The sequence below is a fragment of the Hypanus sabinus genome, chromosome 27 (assembly GCF_030144855.1).
Source record: "Hypanus sabinus isolate sHypSab1 chromosome 27, sHypSab1.hap1, whole genome shotgun sequence".
Lineage (NCBI taxonomy): Eukaryota > Metazoa > Chordata > Chondrichthyes > Myliobatiformes > Dasyatidae > Hypanus > Hypanus sabinus.
This window is the reverse complement of record NC_082732.1, coordinates 28,609,677-28,627,207: the sequence shown is the minus strand read 5'-3', so window position 1 is coordinate 28,627,207 and position 17,531 is coordinate 28,609,677. Positions and strand designations below refer to the sequence as shown.

The window sequence follows — 17,531 nt, the reverse complement described above, 5'->3', positions numbered from 1 at the left end:
CAAGTATTTGGATAGACAAGGGCTGATTCGGAATAGTCAACATGGCTTTATGCAGGGCAGGTCATGTCTAACCAATCTTATGAGTTTTTTGAGGAAGTTACCAAGAAGGTTGATGAAAGCAAGGCAATGGATGTTCTTTACATGGACTTTAGCAAAGCTCTGCAAGGAAGGTTGGTCAAGAAGGTTCAGTTTTTGAGGTAGAAAAACTGGATTAGACATTGGCTTGCATGAGAAGTCAAAAAGCGGTAGGTAAATAGTGGCCTCTCTGACCGGTGGCCTGTAAGTAATGGTGTGCTGCAGGGATTGGTGTTGGGTCTATTGCTGTTTGTCCTCTATATCAATGAGCTGGATGCAAATTTGAGGATGACACCATGACTGGGGGGCTAGTATAGAGTAAGGAAAACCATTAAAGCTTGCAGTGGGATCTGGATCAGCTGGAAAAGTACGTGGAAAATGGCATATGGAATTTAATGCAGACAACGATGAGGTGTTATAATTTGGGACGACATACCAGAGTAGGTATTACACAGTGAGTGGTGAGCAGTAGGGCACTGAGGTGTGTGGTAGATCAGAGGGTTCTGGGAATACAGATCTATAATTCCTTGTAAGTGGTGTCACAAGTGGATAGGGTTGTAAAGAAAGCTTCTGTTACTTCATAAGTCAATGTATTGAGTAAAAGAGTTGTAATGCTATGTTGAAGTTGCACAAAACGTTGGTGAGGCTTAATTTGGATTATTGCGTGTGCAGTTTTAATCACCTACCTACAGGAAAGATATAAAGATTGAAAGAGTGCAGAGAAATTTTTCAAGGATGTTGCTGGGACTTGAGGCCTTGAGTTGTGGGAAAAGGTTGAATAGGTTAGGACTTTATTCCCTAGAACGTAGAAAATTGAGAGGAGATTTGAAAGAGTTTAAAAGGTTTAGGTAGGGTAAATGCAAGGTAAAATGTTTAAGACGAGTAAGAGGGGGAACTTTTTCACTCAAAAGTTGATGAGTGTGGTACGAGCTGCCAGTGCAAGTGGTGAATTTAGATAGGTCCATGGATGGGGTGGCGGCTGCTGTTACCAGCCGCACCATCAACCGGGCATATTAAAGTGTCCTGTAGTCGACCATCCTCCTGACAATCTGGCAAACGACTGAGCTGTTGCATTACACCGGCCTCAGTCGATGGGGCTGGATAATTTAATTGTGCCTTTCTGCTACAGCCAGGGTGGTGTTCTCTGGAGCTGCTTCATTTATGCCGTATCTTTTTAAGGAGAGGAATGTTTTTCCTCCCCTGCAGTTTACTATGGACTGGCCAGCATCGAATATAAATCCGCGGTGAGGAGATGAGTGGTGTCTCTTGGTTTGAGGAGTATTTACTATGTTGTTGTAACCAAATTCTGTTTTGTTTAGCTGATTCAGGTTTGGATTCTGTTGAGTTTGTAAACATTTTGGGTAAATAAAACCCCTATTTTTTCACTTTTACCTGCTCTCCTCATTTTATGCTTACCCTGGTCCTTCACAGATGGGAAGGGAATGGAGTGCTATGATCTGAGTCCAGATCGGTGGGACTAGGCTGGTTAATGGCTCGGCAGAGACTAGATGGGCCGAAAGGCCCGTTTCTGTGCTGTAGTGTTCTATGACTCTCAAGATGAGGGCACTAAAACAACTGCCCCAAAGAAATATTGCGACAAGCAAATCAATGTCGAAAGCTCTGTGAACCTCTCGAAGATGGCTCATCTCAGACAACATATGAAATATAACGTGATGATTTTCAGCCAATTGGAGCTGCAGAGTATTCATATAATCTGAAATGCATTGATCAATCATGGTTAGCATCTGGGAGAGACTCCAGGTCTCACTAACGGAAACCAACGGTGCTCTGCACCAACCAATCAGGAAATCTAGGAACGCAAACACGAGGAAATCTGCAGATGCTGGAAATTCAAACAACACACACAAAACGCTGGTGGAACGCAGCAGGCCGGGCAGCATCTATAGGGAGAAGCGCTGTCGATGTTTCGGGCCGCGACCCTTCGTCAGTACTTCTTCCTACAGGAAATCTAGGAGCTAATTTAACATTCATTCCCAGATTGCAATCTCCACTTGACCACAAGGGATAAGACACAGCACTGAGACAACAGAATGTCAAGGCCGTAAACTCATAACCTAACGAACAGACTGTGAATGTAAAGAGTATGAGACATCCAGCAATTCATTGGTAATTATGACGCGTATGAATTCTTCAGTATTGTCAAAGTTTCCTATGTCCCACATATCTACAGCCACTTTTTTCAGAGCCGATTCTCTGAGCGGTGAATGGAAGGAAGACTTCGGGCAACTCCTCAACTGAGACTCTGTCGTGAATATCCGTGACGCCTTGCCACATGAATCAGCTCGTCTCACCGCTGGGTCAACTGACAAGAAATCAAGTGGGCCACACACCAGTTGATTAAAAAAAACTGTCTGCGGGAGCAGATGGTAACTTCTTATGTTTTAACTTTGGCTGAGAGGAACTTCAGTCAGTGATATATACACACACAGTCACTGACATATATTTCAACTTATCACTGACGCATCTCTCCTATCTTGAAACGTTGGCTACAGACAGTCCTTGTAATTGATACGAGTGCATTGAGTTGACCTTTTTCCTAAACTAATCCTTTGGACTTGACACAGAATTTACCAAGAGATTAAACTAATGTAACCTCCGTTTGCTATCAATTTACTGAACCTTCGTCAGATTTAGTAGCGGGTAGTATCTGCCCCTTTCTCTATTCTGTTGTCTGAAACTGACCAAGGCCGCCCGTTGTTCGAACCGATTGATATGAATAGATATCCAGAACTGAGATTACGAGTTATACTTGTCTCATGTTAAACAAGATGAATAGACTACGTATTGGCAAACCACAGCACAAATTTTGCTGCTAAAATGGTACCAATTTAGTTCAGAGAAATCGCACTTTAACTTCTTCCAGAACATCATACTGGTCACTCTGATTTGAGAAGTACTTCGATGGGAGAGGGTGAAGGGAGCTTTGCTCTGTCCGTCACCCTTTCTCCCCATCTTTCCTTGTCCCTGTTTGGCGGGATTGTCCAGAAAAAGCTTTATTCCGCAGGACAGTGTAAAGACCTGGAAGTGTTTGATGGGACCAGGGTAGAGGGAGCTCAGCTCCATATCCAACCCATCGTAATATAGGTGACCTGTGAGCGTTGATAGTTCAGACCAGTGATTAAAAAAAACTTACATAATTCCTTAGACACATAGTTAATCGGGGAGATTTATTCTACAATTATCCAACAATGCTCTTCCTTTGCTGATTGCATCGAATGGGTTCCAGTCTTCTCATCTCATCATATTAACCGTGGGTTAAGGTGACGAGACTCGGTCGCAGCAGCAGGTCGACACAATTCTGATGTTCAAAGAATAAATCCTGGACTGTGGGTTGAATGAATGACGGGTTTGTGGTGGAAGGTGGGAGATGGGCTAAAGGAAAGAGGTAGGGTGGAGCTAGAGGAAGTAGGGTGGAGTTCGAGGGAGGTGAGTAGAGTTGGAGAGACTGAGGTGAGTAGGGAAGTGGACAGGGGGATGGAGGAGAAGGGTCGGGTGGAAAGAATGATGGAAAAAAGGTTTTTGGCGACATTTGTTGTGTTGTTCTCAGTGGCAATCTATCTCTGGGCTTTAAGCCCGGACGAGTATTGGACTGTGCGGTGCCAAGCCTTTGCAACTTTTTATTCTGATTAGACCGAACGCCCCAACTTCAATGGGTAAGGAGAGTGGGCAGTGCAGGCAGGGCTAAAATCCTCAGGGATATCCTGACTAAAGGAAGAATTCTCCGCCTGGCCAGAGTTCCCCAAACTAAGGCCAACCAACGCCTACCCCTAGTTCACTTTAGATCGAGTTGAACTCACTCACACCTGGTGCTAAAGGAGCTTAGACCATCCACGTGTTCTTGCGTCTTCACTGTAAGACCTGCCAACTGGGCGACCCTCACGGATACCGCTCGGAACCACTAAGCATCTTGCAAATAAAATCCAAGGTTAACTTTACACTTGTGTGGGCAAATCCCGATAAGGAATTACTTTATCAACAACAAAAAGACTATAGTGAGGGACAAGATTTATTCCGTACATTTTGGAATATTAGCATGGACTTTTTCCATATCCTCACCGTGATCTCCCTTTCTGCGAAATAGCCCGCAATCTCCATTCATTCGAGGGAGTAATGTGTGCGCTGAGATCTAGCCTGTCCCCAATGCAGACTCTCTTTAATTAGTTGAAACCGGGAGCCCTGCACCGAAGCATAGTGAGACTGTAATATGATGAACTCCCTTTGTTGAAGTGTCACCATAAATGTTCCCGATAAGCAAAGGCGAAAGGGATCAAAGGAAATAAGCTTCTCAATTTCCTGACTCGGTCTCGTACTTTTCCTTACCTAGCTTTCCTCCCTTAAACAACACACCCGACAATCCGTCCCGTTTCTTGCCGACAGAAGTTCAGAGGTCAACCGAGCACTTGGAAATAATTGTGTATTAATAACCCTTTCAAAAGGCTTATTCTATGCTTTTCCCTCAGATGACAAACGACTTTATAAATTCGCACTGAGATGACATCCAATTTTATTTTTTTTTTGTCACGATTCTGTAAGCGGAGTTTGAAACCTAATCTGCTCTGGGGTTATGACCCAAAGTGTTCCTTTACAAAGCGCTCACAATCGGAGCTGGCATATCTACCCTTATTAAATATTTCTCCAAACACAACATAATCAGCCTTCCCTGATACTCAACAATAGTGGCTGGCAGGCGGCTTTCTAAGGTACGTTTAGATGTTTTCTCTCTTTCCTTGTTTGTTATGACTAGAGTGGGCCTGTGTTTTGGGTTGGGCGCACGCCAGTCCCGAGTGTATGGACTATATTTTCTTGGCTACCTATAAGACTAGAAGGCTGCGTAATTATAGCGGCGAGGCTCCGTCCTTGGAATATGGTTTTCAATTCCAAGTTTAAATATGAACGACAGTCTCCTAATGTACTCAGCGGTGCATTTCAATAAAGCAACCTGTTGATATACGTGGAATTAAAGTTACTCTATCTGTCAATCTTATTAAACCACGTGAATGCGACGCCCGATATCTGCAGTCTTCAATCTCAGGTTTCCAGCTAACATCCAATTGGAGGAACCCAGCAGGCCAGGCAGCATTTGTGAAGGGACGTTTCGGAATTCCAGACTCCTGATGAAGGGTCTCAGCCCGAAACGTCTTCTCTTTATTCCCCACCATAGATGCTGTCTGACCTGCTGGGTTTCTCCTGCACTTTGCGTGCGTTGCTCAAGATGAGCATCATCTGCAGAGTATCCTGTGTTTATGACATCGAGACGGACCTAGTCCCTTAGCCCTGACCCGTGGACGTGGGATGATTTATTGATATGTTCACGATGAAGCTCCCACAGTGTAGGTGAATCTCAGGGTTGAGTTCTCTCGTTGGGGGATTCCCAGCTTGAGGTTTGTCTTCTATCTGGAATATCATACCATTCTCGCCAGCTAATATCAAGACTCTCACCCTAAATTTCACTAATTCTAACATCGATTCAAATCGATTTATCAGTAACGCTCTACTTTCGGATAAAGTTTGGGATGAAGTCAATACAGTGATTGGATATTATACCCCCTGCACGATTGCCAACTTTGTTTCCCCAATCCTTCAACACTAAAGGATTATGGGTAAGGGGCATGCTTTTTTTTTAAAAAAAATTCTTCAACGTAAATTCCGAACAGTGACTCTTACAATCAACATTGGATGGAATTTCACCAACGGATTGAATTGCTGGGTCACTTTTTGTTATTATTTCATACATTTGAGAGGGGATTTAGAGTTTTGCTCCGTCCCAAAGACCTTTCAGCTTTAGGTGCTGGTTCCTATATGCTCTTTAAAATCCTTTCCATGTAAATTGCAATGAAATGTAGAAGGGGTAAGAGGGAAAGCATTGATGGGAAAGGGGAGGTTAATCCTGGTTTAATGCAGTGATGCTGCTATAGGACCGAGCTGTGCTGATTGTGTTATCTCTGCCTAACATTTGTATCTCGCTCAATTCCTGCAGCCAAATAGCTGGGAGAAAGTGGAGATGTATGGACTGCTGATGCCTCGGGAAAATGTGTTATTAATATCTAAATAACGTTGCCATATTTGAGCTAAATCTCTCTCTCTCACTCTTTCCTGGTGTGGGATGAATTCGTTTGAAGTGCAGCCCTATCGCATTCTCTCATCCTCTTTCTTCGTTATGCTTTCTCACTTCTGACACATGAATCGAAGATAGTTAAACTCATGCAAAATATTAAAACATACTCAATTTCCTAACTCAGTCTGGCAAATTATTCTCTCTCCCTTTCTTTCTGTATTCCTTTCTCTACACTTTTCTACCCCTTTTACATCCTTACTTTCAATTACTCTGATTTAAATCGTATTAATGGTTTCGAGTTCCTTTGCTCTGATGTCTCTCGCTGTCGGCCCTCAACATCCAAAAAGAGCATCATTCTCTCTTTCCCCAAGTCCTGGTTCCCCACCTCTCACGTTTTCCGTCACTTCATCCTCTTCGAGTCCGATCTCTCTCCCTAAATCGTTTCCCCATTCTCTTTTTCCAGTTCGTTGAACTTGGACCACTTCGGTTTACTGTCATCAACTTGCGTTCTCGCTCGCCTACTCGCGTGTTTATTTATGTAAACCCCGACTAGTAAAGCACTCCGCGCTAGTATTTGCTTTAGTAATTACTATCTCAGTGATACGCCTTATTTGTCTCCGCTCTCTCTGGCAAGTGTTATTCGTGTGCTCGGTATATCCTTTCCTTTAATTGAATATGCACATTACAATGAGTTGCATCCTCAGATAATTTGACATTCTTCTATCTCTTCCTGGCCTCTATTATTTCAGCTGATTTCCCCTTGCAATCATAGAAATCCTCCCTGCTTTCTGTTTGATTACATTTGCAACTTCCAGGTGACCCTCCAGTCTTCAAGTACCGACTATCGCCTCTTTCCCCGATACAGAATGCTGGTTAGGTAACTGGATAGGCGATCCTCGCATGCTACACACACACACACACACACACGAAGAAAACACCTCCACGAGCTAAACACCCCCCCCCCGCCCCAAAATCACTTCAGTGGGTGTCACCTGTATTTTAATCACATCTCTTTTGGTCCAAATTACATGACACGTTGCCGTGAACAGGGCAATTGCGCCTCGGTTATGCGGTCTCACCCTGCGCAACCAGATGCAACTGGCTTGTCTAAATGTTTACACGATCCCTTTTAAAAAAAATCACCACCTCCCCACTCCAGGACATACGGCTATGCAGCGAACACATGAACAAACCTCACCAAAAGCAATCATCCAGTCAATGATTCGAAACTTCTCAGCTGGAATCCCCAAACGCCCATCTCTGCGGTCCCCACGCATTAATTATACTATCAGACCGACCCATCGTCCATTCGTGTTTTCCAAATCTTTTTTTTAAAGCTACGTTTGGTCAGTTTACGTTAAAACTCTACTTGCTCGCCATTTTTGTTCAGCTTTGACATGCCACCCAATGTAGTTCTCCCGAATCTATCAATCTCCCATTTATAATTATATTCATGCATTCATTGTGTTGCATTTTCGTAATCGTCATCAGCATTTCTACCTGCCCCGTGTCACACAGATTACAAACATATTAAGAGATATTTCACTGTATAGAAATCACTCCGCGTGTTTTCGTTATATTGTCCCCACTGTTTGCCGTTTCCCCGATTATGTAAAAATCTATCTAAGACTTTTTTTTGGGAGCCGATAATTGCAGAAATTGTACTTTGGGGAGGGACGTTGAAGCAAAAAAAAAATGCTACCCCTACCCCAACGCAAAAAAAGCACATACAAACAACTTTCAGCACACACCACTCTGTGAAACCGGTTAGAAGTCAGCAGATGAACCTTATCTCCCATTGCCATTCATTGTCTCTCAATTATTTCATTGTTAACCATTTCCTTTTCAGATATATAGTTTAATTTCAATATGTCACATAGTTAAACGTTCCAACATTGATTTCCTGCACTGGACGATTGTTGTCAGCACGAGGTTGAAGGGGCATGTGACAAAATGCTAAATATGTTCTAAAATAGTATATACATTTATAAAATTTCTCGGACTATAAAAATGAACTGAAATCTGGCGAATTGGTGCCTGGAGCTACAGAGAGCGAAGCGTTTAAAGATGAAAGTGCAAGAAATAAAAGGGCTCAATTTAATCTGCCTTAAAACCCTTCAACATAACGTTGCGCTTAAAAGTCCCCACAGTGGCTGATTGGGGCTAAATACACTTCTAACCATGGCTAGGAGCTATTACACTCATCGGAAACACAGCCCCTCATTCACACAGCGCCGTTTTCATTACTTTCTTTAATAAGCCTTAACATTATTAAATGTCAGAGAGATGAGAGGGAAAGAACAATCCAGCGAAATCTATGCTTAAAAAAGGAGTGAGGGCATTAGAGCCTCGGCCCCGAGTTACCGCAGTAAAGACACAAATTAACTTGAGATATGTTTGGGTTTCCTGTCGTTCTGGAAAATATAAATAATTATACAAAACAAATCGCTTAAAGAGACAAAGCTGTCCATTGACACTTTCTAACCAACTTGTACTATGGCAAGTATCGAAGACTGAGCATTACACAAAATGTCTTATTAAATTCCTCTTTTTAAAAAGTTGTATGTAGTAATACTCAGATTGGAACCGATGATTATCGATGATTGGGGGAGGGTGGGGTGGGGGTGGGGTGGTGGTCGGCATATTCTGAGGGTATTAATGTCTACGGCCGTTGACCAACGGAGGTCACCGGACGCCCGCATTTTGATATCTTAAGCATTTCAAAAACAAAAATCTATTTTAAAGCGGTAAATACGAGTAAAAAATGCTGAATCCCACGAGACAAATTGTTCGAACAAAGCAAATATGCTCTTTAAAAGATCATATCAGTGCTCCCACTAGACAGTTTAGAAGGTTAAAAAGTTTTACAGATGTCTTTTTAACACTTCCACTTAAAACTTATTTACAAATATAAACACGATCACGTTACCTAGGCCTCTTAGAGAAACAATCGGTCTTTTCGCTGTTACCCAGCGGGAACTCGGGCTTCTATTTAAAGGCTGATTGTAAAACGGCAGCACGCGGCGCTCGCTTTTTCAAATGTTTCAACATTTTTAAACATATTATAATATTAAGAGTCAGGAGTTTAGTCGAGTTCAGTTGATAGTTATATATAAATTGAATAAAATTGAACAGAAATGTATCCCTCTCTTAAAAACCTAACTGAAACTTAGGAAACCATTAAAAGAATTAAAAGTTTTTTTTAAGTTGGCTTTGCCAAATCGACGACTAATTATTTTTTAACGATGAAAAATTTGCACGTTGAGCTAAATTAATCTGGATCTACAAGTAAAACATAAATGCATGAATATTTCACAGTGCTTCTTGGTTGGAACTAGATTTATAAAACATTATCTTTTTCGTGATGTTTATAATGGTTTAAAAACTTAGTAAAATCTTAAAATTGCAAAATTTTAACATTCCGAATGTTTTCCAGACTTTGTTCAGCTGAGATTTGATTTATATTTATACATTGTTAAGGGGTGGAAGGCTGGCAATGAGGGTTGCAGAGCAGAATACATACAATAGAAACGTCAGATTTTAAAAACGAGACGAAGTTGATAGTTTTTAAAGAAATATCAAAGACCGGGTTTAATGAAACTTGCTGAAACAATGGAATCCCTGACTAACTCAGAACAGATTTAAAAGTAAACGAAAAAACACTTCTTCGTTTCCTTTTTATCTGACTGCGATATAGTAAAGGTTTTTATTTTATAATTGATTTAAATATTTAAACATTTCATTGAATGGTTGGATTCAGAAGCAGACGGGGGGCAAACTGCATGGAATCTGCTTCCCAAATGAATATTGACTGTTTCTAAATGTTTTTTTTAAATCGTTTTGTACCTTCAGCCAGTTATTCTTTCCCAATATTATTACCAAACTCTTAACAGCGGGGAGGGTTTGCATTATTCATGTGAATCCCTTTCTCCATTATTTCCTCCCTCGCTCTTTTGTCCTGATATTTTTTTCCCCTCTCGCAGATTTTTTGAATGAGAATGTCGGACTCTGTCCGCCTTAGAACAGGCTGCTGTCTTTCTCTTTCTCTCTCCCTCTCTCTTTTCGGCTCTGTTCGCTTTTGTATTTCAGCTTTTAAAACATTTTCAATGGACTCACTGGTCTTTGTGCTCAAGTTCATCTCCAAGTCTGGAAATGAGTCCGTCTTGGAGAAACCCCTTTGTCAAATCCAGTAGAAATGTTTGAACATCTCGTTTGACAGTTTTTTGTCCTTTTTTTTAAAAGAAAGGGCAAATGTTGATTTAAATATTCCCGAGCGCCCCAAGGAATTAAAAATAATAAGCAATCTTTTTTTTCCCCCCCAAAGTTTCGCCACGAATAGTTACGAATTGGTACACAAGTCAGCGTACCGGTTTCACCCCGTCAACACTTAAAGAATAAAGCAGTTGATTTAACTTATAGGAACTTTGCATGTAATACGTCAAATAATATAGAGCGAGAAGCGGCGTCAGACCCTTGTGTGAGGGGCGCCATTTACTCAGAGACCACATTTCACTAACAAAAACAACCGCATGCATGAAACCAAAGGCAAATATTCGATTATTTACATAAAAATCGTGACAATCCATTTATTTCTGATTTCACCAAGAAGCAATGCGATATAAGTGCAGGTTCGTAACTTTTCTGGTTCCCCCTCCCACCCCCACATTGATTCCCGGAACGTTGCAGTTTATTTCCTAACAAACTGATGGAGTCTGCTTTACACCCCCCACCCCTCCTCTTTCTGTCCCCTTGCTCATCAGAGCAGAGTAAATGTTCCATCTCCTCGCCTTTCATCAGCCGGTCGCCCCGATCTCCCTTCCTAATTGTTACTGATTGGCAAAGCGGGCAACTGTCAGCCGTGGTTTCAAGGGACCGTTTAAGAAACCTGGAGAACGATCTGTCCACAACACAAATTAATTTAAGCACCAACAATACTTTCCATCACAGTCTGGAATGAATAATTGATGGTTCGTCCTGCCAAAGAGGACTGCAGCATATTCTGACTTTCTCCACCCAATGCGTTCTGCACTCGGAGCCTTCTGATGGGTTGAGAGTTTCCCCATTTTGGACAATTTATTCAGCCACGTCCACAGAAAGATTTTCAAAACCCGGTAACAGACAAAAATAACAAAACAATTCCCAATTTCACCGAGAGCAGCGTGCGGTCTTTTGCTTTACTACACATGCTATGTAAACATATTCTATGGAATAGAAGCTAAAACGTGGGGGTCGTACAAGCATTTCTTCCCAGATCGATCATGTATGTTTGAGTGAATCAGCAATAGGCAGAGAAACGACTTCGTATGAAGCCAACCCCGAGCTAAATCCCCATCGCTGAGTGACGAGCGCAGGGATGCTAACGGGGGCAGGTACAGGCCACTGATCTGCCGTGTAAAGCCAGACAGCAGTTCCCTATTTTTAAATCCAAACGTACACACACACACACAATGTAATCATTTTATCTTTTACCAAGAAGCCAAAATTCTGTGAAACGCAAAGAAAACCTCAGCAACACCCCCACCCCAGCATCTCTCCAGCTTACACAAGACGAACCCAACTGCAAGCAAGTGCTAATGTTACCTTTCTCCCCGAGGATTCCATCAATACTATGTTTAGTCTTTCTGCCCCCTTCTTCCTCTTTCTTCTCCATTTCTTCGTCATCATCTCTCTTTCCAAACTTGGCTCTTAACACCCGACTGATGGAACTCACTTTCAAAAATAAAAGGGAAAAATAAGGAGAAGGAAACTTGGAAAATCGGCAGTATGTTTCAGGAGTGTGGAATCCCTGACCCGTAAACCTTAAATAACTCATTTAATCTAAGCCGATTCTTTACATGTCTCCTGGCCATTAAAGGCAACAATTTAATAATTTAGGATTTAAAACTTCTGATGTAATTTGATAGCATTTACAATGTTTTATTAAAATTAATTGTTGGTACATTCGATCTCTCCTACCAATAATGGTTTTTCCAGATAGTTATAAATTTCTTTTTTTAAAAAAAACAACAAAAAATCTGAGAAGTTTGTGCTGAGAGGTAAACCTCGGGAATTGTCCATAACTGTAATAATCCCTCTCTATTCCCAGACTCTCTGAACATGTAAATTTCGAGTCATGCCATTGATAGGAATACCAATCGGGATGGACCCCCGACTGACGGCATGATCGGCGAAACCAACAGCTCTAGCCCAGCCACAGGGAAGAAAAATGATCACGAAGAAATGCTGCAAAAATGAAGTTTGGCAATAGACAAGGCAGTACAAACAAAACCATTCCAGTCCCATCCATTACACAAAACTCTAACGCAGGGCAGTTGGACTCCTCATTAAACCGACCTGCAACTTCAGTTAATCTGAAATAGAACGTTCAGTTCACCACGACGGAGGTGTGGTTGTATACTTTTTAAAAGAACATTCGAATTGTGCATGGGAATTTTCGGGGATGTAGACTTTGTGAAGATCAAGTGAGAATTACTTCAACCCCCAATGAAACCCGGGCTTCAGTAACTGCAACTTATGCCATGGGTGGGTTCGGCCATCTCCTTCTTCAAGCCAATCTCTCTAACGTGGAGTGCCGAGCTCAGCCATGGGAGTTTGAGTCTGCCTACAGCGCCCAGGTAGCGGCAGCTACAAGTTGCCCTCACCTGAAGGTACAGTGCTTCTGTCGCAAATCCCATCTTTGAGCAGCTTATCCCTGATCTCCCAACTAAACATCCCCGGGTTTTCTCTCTTGTATTCCTCGATCTTCTTTTCCACATCAGGCGTTGCTACCTGCTTTAAGGGGGGAAAGGACGCATAGACACAGACACAGGGAAATAGAGACACAGAAACAAAAAAAACTTTTAATTTATTTGACGTGAATCACAAAGTAACTAAATCATTACATTTCCATTCTTGGTTAACAAGTTGTCAAAATAAGTTTAAATATCATGTTTGTTTCCATTCCAATAATTACATCTCTCTATTGAGAATCACTACATGTCTTATCTAACTGCGTGAGAAAGCATAGGGAGGAAGTTATTCACGGTCGTGTATTTAACTTGCGCAGAACTGTGAATTTCTTTAAATTAAATATAATTTTATTGACCACAATGGCTTCGGTCCTACAGATTTGTGGACTATTGTGATTTCAGGTTTGAACTGAAACCCAGTGTCGAATTGCAGTTCAGTTCACTCTGATCTCACCGCCGCTCCTGCCCAGTTTTATTCTGAATGACCCTGTCTGTCCTTGTGAAGGATGAGAAAGCTGTCCCTGCCGGTGTGTCAAACGCCAGCAGCCGAGACTCTCACTCTTTTAAGTTAATTACCAACTTGATAGAATATCCGCTGGTTAGGGGGGAGAAGAAAACTGCAACAATAACTTCAAGGAAAGTTTATTTCTTGCGAATTTTGGAGCATGGTTGCTGTGGTTTAGAGACAAATGATTACAGTTTACCAGCAAGCGTGGAATCCACACTGGGCGTGCACGGGTTTCTGCAGTGGGTTATTTGTTTCGCGATTTTTAAGAAATTAACTTATTTTTCTTCTACTTATACCATTCACAGTAGCGACAACCACCACCACACCTCCGGCACTGGGCCTGGATGAATGGGCAAGCATGAGGGAAAATGCAGGAGATTGGAAAGTGAAACTTCGGAGGGAAGTTGTATTTGCGCGGGTTGGGAATGGCGTGAGGATTTATCACCGCCTGTCTCGGATATGCATTGCTTGCTGCTCTGGCCCATCAACTGGAATGGCCGGAGAGCCTCCTCGCCCCCCGCTATTTCCTCCACTCACCCTGGGCTTGCTGCCTCCAATAGCCCCAGGCCGGATTGAGCCAGTCTCTTGATAGCGGCACAAGATTTTGGAAACGCAGCCGTGAGAGACTCGCAACTGCCTGGAAATAACACAAGGCCGGATACCGTGATGGGCCATTTCCACAATTTTGTGTCGAATATGGTTCGGTAGGGGTCTGCCGTTTATAAACACTCCGCCCAGCTGATTAACTCTCCCCTGACCCAGAGGCGTCGACACTATTTATAAACAGAAAGAGAGAGAGAAAAAAATGGAGAAAATCAAGAGTTAAACATGAACCGGCCTATACAACAGTCTGTGAGTAAAAGATATCTGGAACTGGGCTAATATAAGAAGCTGAGATTTAAAACTTCCCAATAGTGATCTGTTTCTGTTATGCCTTTATTTCACACGAGCAGTTTAATTAGGAGATCTTATTTCCCCTGAAGTCTCCTGGAATCTCCATCTGCCCCCAAGATTGTGATAATTGTAGAACGGATGAATGCAGCTTTTCAAACAGGTGTGTGTTACTGGCTCGGCTCCAGACTCGGCTGTACGAAGTTAAAGAAATACCCATATCTTACTTTTGTTTTAAGAAATAAATTTGAAAATAAATCGTAATATAGCCTTTCTCCTATTAGGGGAAAAGTACAGAGCTAAGCTTTAGCTGAAATTGTCACTAACTCCAGAGGAGATTAACGTTGTTGTAGATACGCAGGCTGGAAATGTAATCAGAATAATGCAATTAAACTTCCAACTTTTTAAACAGAACTAAGGATATCCGGCCTTGAAGAATTAAAAAACCTTGCTATAGAACTGAGAATAATTCTAATTTAACACATTCCCTCATTACAAATCAGGGCGACCTCTCTTCATTGAAATGTGTTATTTTCCAGTTAAAGGTTGAACTGGGCTAACGAAATCGGCTTAATAAATTCGTTTTCTATGAAAGGTTTGCTTATTAAATGAAGTGTGTTAGTTGTATTTAATGGATAAAAGGCGAGACCGAGTAAAAATACACAGAAGCTGATCGGGAGCTCGTGTTGCCGCACCAGCCTACAGATTGGAGCTCTTTATTTCTTAATCTGAATCAGGCATTGCTAATTTAAAGTAATGATGACCAACACATGCGGTTAGCGAGGGCACAACTCATTCCTCCCAAACATCTCCAAGTGGCTGATTTCTGCACTCGACAGACACTAGAAATTGAAACACTTTCTCCACTCATTATTCCCAGTCATGTTGTTCAAATATTGGTGTAATCCCCCTTATCCCTCTCCTGACTATTCTTCACTCCAGTGTGCTGAATGGTGCTCTTCATTAAATCCACCAAGCTTGTGTGTTTTGCGGCATGCGTGGCTTGTGGGGTTTCACGAATTTCTCCTTAATCACGAAATGTACGAGGCAAAAGAAGTAACTAAATAAATTCCACCCCAAACCCTACACCGACTCTGTGCAAGGCTGCACGTGCTCGGAAACATTATAACAAAACCAGAATTAGCAATAAATGCCCAGTGCCAATTAATTCAAGGCCTTATGTTAACACAGGTGCATCACAAAGGGGTATTTCGCCAGGGGAAAATAAACCAACTTTTTCTGAACACAGTTAAGCAAATGTTACATTTATCCCAAGTTATTTACTCCGAACGGACATTTAACAAAGAAAAACAGGAATCCACGTTTATATCCTTACTGTTTGTACAACCCCCTGATATATTCTAATTTATTTCATTACATTCAGATACACGGTTGATCAGGCGAGACATACCTTCTAAAGGAAATCCGGCCCTGCTGTAGTTCTGACTTGGGCTCGGGCGCATCATCCGCGGTACTGTCCCGGTTAAAGATGTCATTCTAGAATCGGTACCGAAATTAACAGTATCGTGGCGAGGGGAGGGCGGGAGTGGGCAAAAGGAGAAATTTGCAAAAATAATAATGAGCGATTCACGAAGTCCAACAGACGGGGTGAATGGAGCGGTTCCCTCCCAGTGCCCCGCAAGTGCCTCCGCCGATAGCCTCGCCTCGCTCTGATCTTCCGGAGAGAGGAAAAAAAAGTTTCTTAGGAAAGTGAGATGAGGGGTAGAAAACTGATGGAGGATTTGAGGAGAACAGTACTTCTAATGTAGAAATCCCCTTCCCAACAGGGCTTTCTTGAGGGGTGCTAATTCTAAACCCACACCCCCCTTTTTAATGCCCTTTGGTAGAGAGTTTTGAAACTGTTAAAAGTCTCCAGGAAGCTGTGAGATGTTCAGGCGCCCAAGTTCGGCGCAGTGTGGAGGAGGAGAAGGGTTTAGACTCTGATAGGCTCGGGCGGATTCTTTTATTCACGAGGAGGGAATGAACACACTGACAAGTGAACGCGCCAATGACGGGGGGGAGTCTCCGGGCCGACCACGCTCTTTCGCTGCCTCGTTATCAATCAAACAGATGTTTTATTAAAGCAAATTTATATCAAAATAACACATCAACCCACAGTCAGAAATCGGCGCTAAAAGATGTTTTACCAAATAGAAATATCTCGCCCTGCCTTCTTACCAGCGAGAACCACAGACAGAAACAGCATCAGTAACCGAACTTTAGGTGGTGAAATGTTTGGGACTCTTGGTAACAGACAACGCTTGATTTGACTCTCCAGTACTCAGACGGACAAATGTCGATTCAAAAGTGAAATGTCCAGAGTCCACAGCCGTGGTGTTGCTGGCTGTCTCTGAACAAATCGTGTATACGAACACCATTACTGACAGATTCGGATACCCCCCCCCCACCCCACCACACACAGAATCTACAGTGCAGCGGGTGCAACGGCAGAAACTGAACGAATGTCAATATGCTCCTCAGATTTCGGGAAGGTTACACAGAACAAACATATCTTGGAAGTATTGTACACTTGAAGGTGTAAAGCAAAGGTGTAACGTGTAACGATAAGCGGACGTGCTTTCAGGCCTGAATCTGTTACATTCACCCTTTCTTCCATTTCCCCAATAATAGAACTGTCCTCCCCCGGGTTAGGTCATTTTGCCTTAACAGTAGCCAGTTTACCCCCACCCCGCCGACGCGTTTTAAAATTGATCTGACCACATTACCGGAGTCTTTCCCTCCAAAGGTTTTAATTATTGTTGGTAAAATTTGTTAATCCACACCGGGGAAACGGTGAGAGGAAAAAGTAAATTCATTCTGTTTAAATCAGCTGTTTATGCTGATATCCTGACAGCGAAGGGGCGAGCATTTGCCCTGCTTTCTGCACAGTTTATAGAGCGCAGGTCTCGCTGCAGAAGGTCTGTGTTTTCAAGTCTTGAACCTTTCTGATGGATTTGTAAAAGAACACCCTTATTCTGAAAAATCCGTGACGTTATCTCCTTTCCAAAGACACATGACTGAAAATACAGTGTTTTCTCCGATGTACACATAACACCCACACCTACGCACACACTCATTCAATCAACGCTCTTAATCATCTCCCCACGCACCCGCAGAGACACAGAGTCCCACAAACACAAACTCCCATACACGTCCACACGCACATTCTCTTCAACATATACACTAACTTATATCTTCCGTGCATTTAGACAAGCAATCACAGCACACACACAGCACTAATGCAGACACAGCC

At 42.4% G+C, this 17,531-nt stretch overlaps 1 protein-coding gene across 6 annotated transcripts in view; it reads right to left on the bottom strand.

The window, feature by feature from the left end:
- Positions 1 to 15,774, bottom strand: part of LOC132382169 (paired box protein Pax-7) — a 145,410-nt gene extending 129,636 nt beyond the window's left edge. For 2 of the 6 annotated variants that reach the window (XM_059952101.1, XM_059952102.1), the window contains exons 1-4: positions 15,690 to 15,774; positions 13,925 to 14,160; positions 12,782 to 12,922; positions 11,732 to 11,864 (exon numbers count right to left, since the gene is read on the bottom strand). In XM_059952101.1, coding sequence (XP_059808084.1) covers positions 11,732 to 11,864; positions 12,782 to 12,922; positions 13,925 to 14,160; positions 15,690 to 15,774 — 595 coding nt within the window. Of the gene's footprint in view, positions 1 to 3,899; positions 3,906 to 11,731; positions 11,865 to 12,781; positions 12,923 to 13,924; positions 14,161 to 15,689 lie in introns of all 6 variants that reach the window. The other 4 variants (XM_059952105.1, XM_059952104.1, XM_059952106.1 and 1 more) reach the window with 3 other exon arrangements.
- Positions 15,775 to 17,531: the final 1,757 nt, after the last annotated feature.